Source organism: Cetorhinus maximus, chromosome 1 (assembly GCF_964194155.1).
Source record: "Cetorhinus maximus chromosome 1, sCetMax3.hap1.1, whole genome shotgun sequence".
NCBI lineage: Eukaryota > Metazoa > Chordata > Chondrichthyes > Lamniformes > Cetorhinidae > Cetorhinus > Cetorhinus maximus.
In genome coordinates, this window is record NC_135879.1 from 142,339,287 (window position 1) to 142,350,903 (window position 11,617).

At 38.7% G+C, this 11,617-nt stretch overlaps 1 protein-coding gene across 4 annotated transcripts in view; it reads left to right on the top strand.

Annotated features, from left to right (window-relative positions):
* dcun1d4 (DCN1, defective in cullin neddylation 1, domain containing 4 (S. cerevisiae)) overlaps nucleotides 1-8,447 on the top strand; it is a 117,399-nt gene extending 108,952 nt beyond the window's left edge. For all 4 annotated transcript variants that reach the window (XM_078547749.1, XM_078547712.1, XM_078547695.1 and 1 more), the window contains exon 11: nucleotides 4,632-8,447. Coding sequence is in view for 3 of the 4 variants with exons in the window: in XM_078547712.1 (XP_078403838.1) it covers nucleotides 4,632-4,687 (56 nt within the window). In the remaining variant the exon portion in view is untranslated. The remainder of the gene's footprint in view (nucleotides 1-4,631) is intronic.
* The last annotated feature ends 3,170 nt before the right edge of the window (nucleotides 8,448-11,617 follow it).

Consider the following 11,617-nt stretch of genomic DNA (forward strand, 5'->3'; position numbering starts at 1 on the left):
CCATTTAATAAGATTATGGCTGATCAGATAGTAATCTCAAATCTGTACCCTGCCAACCCTTGATAACCTATCATCCCCTTGCTTACCAAGAATATATCCACCTCTTGCCTTGAAAATACTCAAAGACCCTGCTTCTACCGCCTTTTAAGAAAGAGAGTTCCAAAGACACTCTACCCTCTGAGAGAAAAAAATTCACCTCATCTCCATTTTAAATGAGCAACCCCTTATTTTTAAACAGTGATCTGCATCCTAAAAATCTTTCACACCGGTTCCAGTCAGCATTTGAAAAAGCCCATCATGTAGAATAATTTTCAGATGTTTGCTAAGTATTGTTGTCTAGGTTTGGTTCCTGTACCCCTTGTCATTAATGCATCTGTCCTGGCAGTTAATGTTAGGACTGCTTGGAGGAGACTCCATGTCCCTCTGCTGTATTAGTATGTTAATGTAGTATGGCACCACATAACACAGAGGATGTTTTAAATAAAGATAGATTGCATAACTTGTAGCGTCTTAATTCCTGAACTGATAGGCGTCCTCCACACACCATGATTCCTCCCAAGCATCTCAACAGGGTCTGCAGGGATGTACATTTTTATTGGGGTGGAGGGGTTACGTGAGGTGGGGGTGGTGTGGTGGTTGGTAGTTGGCAGGGACTTAATCCTTGGTCAGTTGCAATTTACCTTCAGTGAATTGACACAATAGTACTGGAGCTTCATAGAATGTGGAAATAGATCACTTGCAGTGCAACCTATATACAATGTGATATTTTCATACACACACTTAAGCACACAGTTTCTGCAGAACCTATCAAATTGAACTTTGCAGTGTGCAGAGGGCCTTTATTATTAATAAAAGAATGAAGAAGACTGTACAAGTTAGGTTATTCATCCTGGCTAGTACATTCATGGGTGGATTTCCTCCGTTCCAAGTTAGACCACAATACATTGAATATTTAATTATGTCTGACCTACTTCTAACATAACCTTCAATCCTGTTCAGATTTTTCTGAATGAACTAAATGAATTTCTTTCCGTGTCATTGACTTAAGTCGTTAAGCACTTCAGTAAATCTGTTTCGATAGTATCCTCAGGTGAGGAATGGTGAAAAGCTTTCAACCCTAGTCTTGCCTGAGGCATTTTATATTTGGATTTGTGTTTTGATTCTTCATTCAGTTCAAGGAGAGGATGTTAATTGTCAGTGGGTTTCTGACAGGAAAGATTCCTGTCTGCCCACAGCAGAATGAGGCTACAGTGATTTGAAATAAGGGAGAGCAGAGTCCAGGCCAGGTGAAGGCTGAAATTTTCCATGTGGGGAGCTCCTGCATCTCTGGACTCCATAAAGGAAATTAAAAAAAATACAAAATTCTGTTAGAATGGCTTTCAATTGTCTTAATTGACTTTACCTGCTGGAAACCTGCAGCGCCTTCCCCCCTCAGGTCAGAGATAAAATAAAAGTAAGAACCAATGTGTCATCGGACCCCGACCTGCATATTTAAAGAGGGACCCTGCTGGCTTCAGACAGGCGCCTTTGCCTCATACTCAAAAGCCGGTTAAAATTGAAGACAGCAGGATTCAGGCAAGACAACAAGTAAGTCAGTTGGTCAGTTTTAACTTGCTATCCACCAGTTTTCAATCAAGTGGACAAGGTGAGGTAAATAACCCCAAATTAAATAACTACTTTTTCTACATTGTCCATGCTTTTCAAATACCTTTTAATATTTGGGTTATGTTACAGCTGTCTTCATTAACAGTAATGTTGAACCATAAATCCTTCAACCCAAGTTTGCCTCTGATTCATAAATTGTTCTTGCTACTCGTTGTAAACTTTTCTAATGCATCAAGGTAGATTGTCAAATTACATTCTGGCATTCTAAATATGGTCCAGGTAGGGTTAAAATAATCTGCTATTGTTTGAAATTGGGTAGCTTTGGATACATATGCCAATACGAGAACAATTATGTTAATAACAGCATTATGTTTTTAACTATATTATACAAAGTATTTATTAGGACTCTGCATTATACCCTTACACCCTCACCTTAATGGACTTGGAGTTCAGCATGATGTGATCTTCTTCTGTCACCTTTGCCTTCATGCCCACTTCTTTGGCCAGGAATCTCCACTTAACAGACCCTTTCGCCCATCTCCAATATTCTTCCTCCACCTGGACCCCTCCTTCTGGCTTCTTATCCACTCTTGACCTTTTTAATGAGAATTGCTGGTGTGACATTTGCCTCCTCAATTTCTGTGCCCCCCTCACTCACCCTAACCTGTTTCCTTCTGAATTTGTTGTTGTCTGTTCTCTCAGGTCTAACCCTGACATTGTCTTCAAACCTGCCGACAAGATTGTGGGGGTGGTGGCAGCAGCGGGTAGATGGGTGCTGTTATATGGCAAACTGAACTCTACCTTGCAGAAGCTGAATGCCAACTCTCTGACACTTTCTGCCACCTCGCCTGGACCATGACCCCACCACTGAACATCAAGCCATTGTTTCCAGAAAACCGCATACAGCTTGCTTCTACCTCCTTCCCAAGATCCAAAAACAGGACTGGCCTGGCAGACCTGTTGTTTCACCTGTTCCTGCTCCATTGAAATGAGTTCTTCCTATCTTGACACTCTTTCCCCTTGTCCAGTCTCTTCCTACCTTCTGATGCCCTTCTTAAAAGTTTCCAATTTCCTGGCTCTAACTGCCGTCTCTTTATCATGGGCGTCCAATCTCTCTACATATCCATCCCCCACCAGGATCGTCTGAGGACTCTCTGCTTCTTCCTCAAGTAGGGACCTAACCAGTCCCCATCTACAACCAACCTCCTCTACCTGGCTGAGCTTGTTTTCACAGAACAACTCCTTCAATTCCACTCACCCCCTTCAAATGAAAAGTGTTGCTAAGGGTACATGCAAGGGTCTAGCTATGCCTGCCTTTTTGTAGGATATGTCGAACATTTCTTGTTCCAGTCCCGGGTTGGTGGGGGGGGTGGCGGGGGGTGGCCTCCCTCAACTCTTTCTGGTACATTGAGTGTATCAGTGCTATGTCCTGCTCTCAACCTTAATTGGGAAAACTTCATCAACTTTGCTTCCAATTCCCACCCTTTTCTCAGTTTCATATAGTCCATCTCCAACTCTTCCCTTTCTGTACTTCTCTGTCTCCATTTCTGGCGATAGGCTATCAACTAATGTTCATTATAAATCCACTGATTCCCACAAATACCTCACCTACACTTTCTTGCCCTACAGTCTGTAAGGACTCCATTCCATTCCCCCAGTTCCTCTGTCTCCGTCGCATCAGTTCTGATGATGTAACTTTCTTTCAGTTTGGTCTACTGTATTCGTTGCTCACAATGTGGTGGTCTCTACATTGGAGAGACCAAATGCAGATTGGATGACCGTTTTGCAGAACAGCTCCATTCTGTCCACAAGTATGATCTCAATCTTCAGGTGGCCAGTCATTTTAATTCTCCACCTTGCTCTCGCACTGACATTTCTGTCCTCGAATGACTGCATTGTTCCAGTGAGGCTCAAAGTAAGCTCCAGGAACAGCACCTCATCTTTCGATTAGGCACTTTACAGCCTTCTAGACTCAACATTGACTTCAACAATTTCAGACCATAAACTGTCCATTTTGGTTTTTACGCTTGTTTTAGTTTTTTCTTTGTTAGCAGCACACCTAATCTAGACACATCTTTTGTTTCTTTTCTTACCCCATCACCATTCCCTTTGGCCCTGGGGGAATAACATTTTTTGTCATTTAATCTCTCCTGACTTTCATCTGACCTTCCTTTGTCCTTGTCCCACCCATCCCTTGCTCAAAACCTATTACATCTCTAACCTTTCCCAGTTCTGATGAATGGTCATGGACCTGAAATGTTAGCTCTGTTTCTCTCTCAACGCAGGTGCTGCTTAACTTGCTGAGATTTTTCCAGCATTTTCTGTTTTAGTATTTATTCCATATGGATTTATGTAAATGAGAAGAAAAGGCTTCATATTAATTGGCTCTCTCTTTGAAGAGGTTTGAGCTCTTCAACAAATTGTTACTCTATAGGAAATATATTGTTGGAAGTCTGTAGCATTTAATAACCATTGCAAGATGGCTGAATGATATGTTATCCAAATAAGCCAGGAGAAAATAAAAATGGTGTCTCTTTAAGATTCTCTAACCCTGCAATTTGTTTGGGTAGATGCACCATGTCAAAAACTGTTTCAAATAGTAAAAATCTAAAAATATAGAAAACTAGAAAATACTATTTGAGACCCAATTCGCCAGCCCCTTGAGAATCTTGGAAACTTTAGTATGTCCTCTTTGGTTTCTTTTTCCTTTTCCCTTGCAGTCACTCCCTGTAGCTCAACTGCCTGAACCCTGGTATCTGTAGTTGCCCTCAGGATCCCCAAACCCAGTGTAATGTAGTAACCAGAATTGTATGCTGTATTCCAGATGGGATCGATCCAGTGCTGTATATAAGCATACTGTTTACCTTTTTGTTTATAATACTGTATGTGAAAGTTCACTAAGGAAATAGAACATAGATGTTTTAAAGCTGCACAATATGAATTTAGTGTATTTATTGTGGTGAAATTCACATTGTTTTGAAGTACTGGTTGTAACATTAAATTCTAATTCAATTGCTTTCTTTCAGGGCCAGTCTTATTGGATGAATTTGTGGAATGGTTTAAAGACAGACAGATGTCCTAGCACTTTTGATTGAGAAACAACGGCCCAACACCCATATTCAACATTAGCCATAAAAAGACCCAAGAAAACAGATTTGGAATGTGTTTTTGTTTGTGTGTTTTTCCCCCTGAACCCTCCGCCCCCCCCCCTCCCCCCGCCCCAACCTTAAAAAAAAAAGAAAATTGAGTTTGCAGAAAGCATTAAATATCTACAAGCACTGTGCTATGAACACCTAAATCTGGTATCAAACTTTCTTCTGAGCCTGCTTTACATTTTTCAATAGGACTACAATTATGGTACCACAGACCACAATGTGATATCTTGCTGTTGACATTGTGAGTTCTGTGTTGTAAGCTATTTCATGCAGAAAGCTCTGTTTTCCAGAGGGATTGTGAATTTCAATGAAAATTGTATTAAATGGTTAAAAGTCTTAGATGAATATTTGTTGAAAAGATTTCTTAATATTATCCAATGTATGTATGCAAGTAGAACTGTTCTGTACAACTTAACTGATGAAACTCAAAATTAGTTTTTTTTTAAGCATAAATTGTTGGGCAATGGTACAACATTGTTTTGATTCACTGCACCTAGCTGTGATCTGTTGAAATAACTAATGCACCATATGGGTTGCTAACCCTAATTTTGCCTTGTATTTCCTGGCTAATAAGCTAGGCTGCTATTTTTTTTGTGTGTTTTGCTTTGTGTAACTAGTTGCAAACATTAAATTGCCCTTTCAGTGGGCACATAGCTTGATAATGTTACCAAGTTTGCACGTTTTAAAGTTAATAGAATATTTGAATGTCAAATGTACAGACCAACTAGAATTCAGGTATGTGTTTAAAATCATGTGTATGATTTCCCCCCCCTCCTCCCCTTAATCCCATTTACTGATGAGAAGTGCTGAATCAGACTTTTTTTAATCTGGTGTTACAGGTCAACAGCACTAATGTAACTTTGCTGCCTTGACTTTGATCTCAATCCAATGTCTAAATCAATGTAATCTGTATCATAATATGACAATGCATTAAAGCTACCTTTTGATCATGTCAGCAAGTGAAAGTCTGTACATCTAAGCAAGTGGATTTTTGAGTATTGCATTTTTCTGTTGCCTTAGACAACTTCTGCCAAAGACCACGGTTATTGCCTATCTACCTGTACACAGTCAAGTAATAAAATCTGGTCACTTAAATTGCATCTTTCCTATACCAATAGACTTTATTATATACCACAGTATCTGATTTTTATTAACATGGTTCATAAATGTCCATTGATTTGAGAAGTGATGAGAACTTTTACCTGAAATGTGACACAGTATAGGAAGAATAACAAATTATTTAATTTAAGATTACTATCAATAATAAAATATCTTTAACAACGCTGGAAAACAAATTATACCAGTAAGGCAAGTATTATTTAAGGTTAACCTGTGTAAGGAACGACTGTGTTACAAAATAAACTTTCCCTATTAACACTTAGAAATGGCATCCTGCTAAAACACAGGTTATAGATAGGGCCACTTTAGTGTACTGCAGTACACTTATTTTCAGTCTGGCCTTATAATCATGATGATATTGTTAATTGCACTTCCATTATTTTAAATGCCTGCTATACAGGCAATATTTCTAAGCTTTTAGTACATTAGTTTTTGCTAATCTGGTTGAACATTAGAGTGGTGATTTTAAAACCATGTGAAGACAGTTTTTCATAACTGCTATGAAAAATCTTTCCAGTCTTTGATTTTTATTTTCTTTTGTGTTTTGAAACTGATGGGATCATGCTTAATGAAATACAGTCTTTAATGGAAATTTTTAAGTCTCATGCGTAATTGTCACTTCTGTTTATTCTCTCCCAAAAGCATATAATGGAAAATGAAGTTTCATCACTTTTTTTAGTGAAAAAAGTTGACAAAAAAAACTGTTAAACACCAACAGCAAATGGAAATGTAAGATCACTTATAAGTTTATAAGCACAAGTTCTGTCCTCTGCATTTCCAAAAAGCTTTTAATTTCTAATTCCGTTTTAAGCATCTAATTGTATAGCATAGAAAATTGAAGAATTTTGCTTTTTTCCAACCACTACAAAGATGTACTTTGCATATGTTTTTGTATTTTAGGTGGTCTTTAATGCTAACATATTAACTCCATTGACAATGCTCATTTTACTGAATTAGATTTTCAATCAATAATTCACAGTCTGTTTAATGTTGCTTGGAATGTGACATACTTCATGGAGTTATTGACAGATCTTAATTTTATATGATCAGCACTGAACTCCTGTAGAGTATGTTGAAGGATAATAAAGATCAATTCCATATATTTGCTCATTTTGAAATCTGTCTAGATAGGCCCAGTTTTTAAAGGCTTTTCTTTATAAGTTACTTCATTAACTTTTTTGCATCTGTTCTCTGCTGCTAAATAGTATTATTAAGACAAATTAATAGTTGGAGTGGTGTATACATTTGTAAATGGAAGGTTCCCTGTTCACTTATGCTGCAGTTACATTTTGTACTTTGATTTAACTTGATTTTATATCTTGCTTTGTCAAAAGTTTAAAATGAAAAAATGTCATCTCAACTTGAAGTTGCCTGTTGAAATGCTTGCATAATGATGAATACCTGTGTAAAAGGATAATAACCCACCTGTAGCACTTATTTTGTGAAGGATATTGGATAGCTTATGTTTTATTCATTCTCAGCCATTGCAGACTTGGAAGCCCCTTACAACTAATGTTCTACAAGAGCCATTACATTAGATCATGGTATGTTTGTTCATTTTATTTGTTACCTGAAATGCATTTCAGTCCAAAACATTCAGAAGCTGCTTTTTTGACCGGTTAGCCAAATTGGGTATTATGTTTATATCCATCCAGGTGAGCCAAATTGGGTATTATGTTTATATCCATCCAGGTGCAGTAAAACCTGTGTAAACTCGCACTTTATGGGTACATGCAAAGGAGGATTCAGTAATTTTATAAATGAGAAGAACCCCATGAACTACTGAGTCTTAGCACATGGTTTCCTACAGCTGCAGTGTCTGATTCACTGACCTGCATGATTATAAATTATCTGATACTTTATATCAGTTCTTCAGAAATGAAATCTGATTGCCTGTTAATGATTTGAGTGATGTCTACGTTATTGCGTGTAGATAAATGTAGCTTTCACTAATATATCATGAGTTTTTAAAATGGAGATTTATAGAATATCATTAGTAATAAATCTTCCACACACCCAGAATACACCAGAACATGCTATAATAGATTGCATCTGTTTTTAAAAGTGCAGTAATTTTCAAATGATGGCTAAGCAATTAGACATTAAAAATTAAAAACCATAATTGCTTTGTGATTTTTTTTTTCAGGCAGATCCACAAAAAGGATGTTATATTTTGTGGTTCCCTTTTAATAATTCTGTTCTATAAATTTTTTTTGTACATTTTTTTTCTGTTCTGTGTGTAGGTATTTTTTTGGGGGTTCAGTTCTTTGGAATGATGGAATAATTGCCAACTAGTTTAAAATAATCAAATACAAAATGTTCTCTGCACTGTTTAGTCACACAATCAATGTAAAGCATGTCAAGGGCACAACAAGAACTTTTCAAATAAGTAAGTGGTGCTCCCATTCTTGAAAATGTTTTGTAATTTTAAAGTCTTCCTTCGATTGTAAAGACAACTTGTTAGCTGGGTGCATTTGTTTCAAATGTTGAGCTAAGCTTGTTTTTCATTTTGTTAGTGCACAGTATCTGTATTGCCTTAGTGTTATTAAATAATGGCTAAATGAAAAATGTTTTTAATTTTTTCAGTTTGGCTTTAATTTCATACATGTTTTTGACAAAAGACCATCCACCACATAGTCAGCATATCTCTCTTGGAAGAAATGGCATAAACTGTATAAACGAGTTGACTGAGGTGGTACAACTAAACTATTTTTGTTAGCAAAAGTCACGGTAGTTGCATAATATCAGGAATTAAGATGCTATGAACCCATTAGAACTGATTCAAATGGCATGGGACAATGTCCTGGTCTGGTAACTAGTGTGTCTTTGCTAAATATAGTAAATACTTTTGAGAACAATGACCAAGGACACTTGTGCTTCGTGTTACTTTATGGAATCCATTTTGCAGAGACCTGTGACTGTACACACGCTGATGCCAGTCATTAACCTGCCAGAAAGAGGAAATACTTAGTGTATATCTAGGCTGTGGTTCCACAGATGAATAAGGCAATTGGAAAAAAATTTAAACTTAAATGTTGAGGGATTACAGGTAAAAAAAAATAATAAAAATGAATGCTAGAATAAATTAGAAATTATCAACAAGCTGCAAAAAAGGAAATTTGAAATTCTAGAGGAATGAGAGAAATCCCAAAATTCATCAGCCGCCAAGAATGCTTATTTACATGCCTATCAAATTGCCCACATTTGCCCATACCCTCATCCCCAATCCCACTTAAATTCTTATCCATGCGTTTGTCACTGACTCAATTTCTGCAATGCCCTACTCAATGGAGGGCCTTCAACCCTCCATAAATGTCCAAAATTCAGGAGCCCATTTCCGATCTCTCACTAAGTTTCTACGATACTGTGTCAGATTATTTGAATTAGTGACTGATTTCTGAATAAGGGATTATGGCCCTGAATTGTTATTTGAAATAGAGCAATGGCCCCAGATTTATTTGGTTTATTTCACCTAATATTTAAGAGATGTTTGTGACAGCACAATGGTTAATGTATTAATGATGATGGACCATTTTTAATGTTTTTTGAAATGACCTTAATTTAGACCAGTGAGTCATAAGCATGGGGTAGTTTAAAAGACACTGAACCTAATACATTAAGTTTGATATTTCAAATAAAAGCACAATTTAGGGCTAACATCATTTTCAGCTGTAGGGGGGAGGTGATAGCATAGTAGTAATGTCACCGGACTAGTAATCCAGAGGCCCAGGTTAATGCTTTGGGGCATGGATTCAAATCCCACCATAGCAGTGGTGAATTAAATTCAGTTAATAAATCTTGAATTAAAAAGCTAGTCTTGGTAATAGTGACCGTGAAACCATCGTCAATTTCCTTTAGGGAAGCAAGTCTGCTGTCCTTACCTGGTCTGGCCTACATGTGACTCCAGACCCACAGCGATGTGGTTGATTCTTAAATGCCCTCTGAAATGACCTAGCAAGCCACTCAGTTGTATCAAAACTGCTACAAAAAGGAATGAAACCAGATGGCTCGACCTAGGCATTGGAAACAACAATGGGAAACCCAGCCCTGCCCACCCTGTAAAATCCTCCTTACTAAGATCTGGGGGCTTTTCTCTTCACAGATGCTGTTAGACCTAGTTTTTTCAGCATTTTTTGTTTTAGCCCCACCAGAGCGGTGGCACAATAGTATACAGGGAGTTGCCCGAGGGAGTTCTCAACATCGACTCTGGACCCATGAAGTCACATGGCATCAAGTCCAACTTGGGCAAGGAAATTCCTGCTGGTTACCACCTACTGCTTCATATCAACAACACCGCCCCCCCCCCCCCAAGGCCACTCAGCTCCTGACCCCATTTACAGCCTTGGTCCACACATGGACAAAAGAACTGAACAACCGAGGTGAGGTGAGAGCGACTGCCCTTGATATCAAGGCAGCATTTGACCGAGTGTGGCAACAAGGACCCCTAGCAAAACTAGAGTCAATGGGAATTGGGGGGGAAATGCTCCACTGGTTGGAGTCATACCTATAATGAAGGAAGATGGTCGTCGTTGTTGGAGGTCAATCATCTCAATCCCGGGATGTCACTGCAGGTGTTCCTCATTGTAGTTTCCTAGGCCCAACCATCTTTAGCTGCTTCATCAATGACCTTTCCTCCATAATAAGATCAGAAGTTAGATATTTACTGGTGATTGCGCAATATGCAACACTATTTGTGACTTCTCATACTGAAGCAGTCCATGCTTGTATGCAACAAGACCTGGACAACATGCAGGCTTGGGCTGATAAGTGGCAAGTAATATTCATGCCACACAAGTGTCAGGCAATGGCCATCTCCAAAAAGAGAATCTAATCATCCCCCCTTGACATTCAATGGCATCGCTGAATCTTCCGCTATCAACATCCTGGGGTTACCATTGACCAGAAACTGAATGGAACTAGCCATATAAATACTGTGGCTACAAGAGCAGGTTAGAAGCTGGGAATTCTGCAGAGGGTAACTCACCCCCTGACTCCCCAAAGCCTGTCCACCATCTACACGGTACAAGTCAGGAATGTGAAGGAATACTCTTCATTTCTCTGGATCAGCAGCTCCAACAACCCTCAAGAAACTCAACATCATCCAGGACACAGCCTGCTTGATCAGCTGACACCAAGCACCCCCTCTCCCCACCCCCCCCTCAACCATCTCTCACCACCCTGACTTGGGACTATAGCACTTTCCTTCATTGTGGCTGGATCAAAATCCTGGAGTGCCCTCCCTAACAGCACTGAGGGTGCACTCTTCACCCTATGGATTGTACAAGTTCAAGAAGGCAGCTCTGCACCACCTCCTCATTGGCAATTAGGGATGGGCAACAAATGTTGGCCTAGCCAGTGACTCCCACATCCTGTAAAATAATTTTTTTTTAAAGTTGTCCTCAACGGGTCATTGATATTCAGCTTTTACAACCGGCAAATATCCATCCACATCTGATCAACCAGACCTACAAGAATTAGGCAGTAGGTTTGTGGAAATGTAGCTGTTTCATACATTGTATTTAAGGGATGTTAAGATCCAAGTATTAATTTATGGATCGAATAACAATTTCAGCTTCGGTAATCATTTTGGAGAGACATAATTGGATTTTATTCTTTAAAAATGAAATTATCTTCATTCCACTTTGGACTGGTAATTTAGAACATTGACCCAGTGCTGAATTCCCTGCCTTACACCATTGTAGGCCATCAGCACAAAGACTGTAATGGTTCAATGGTAG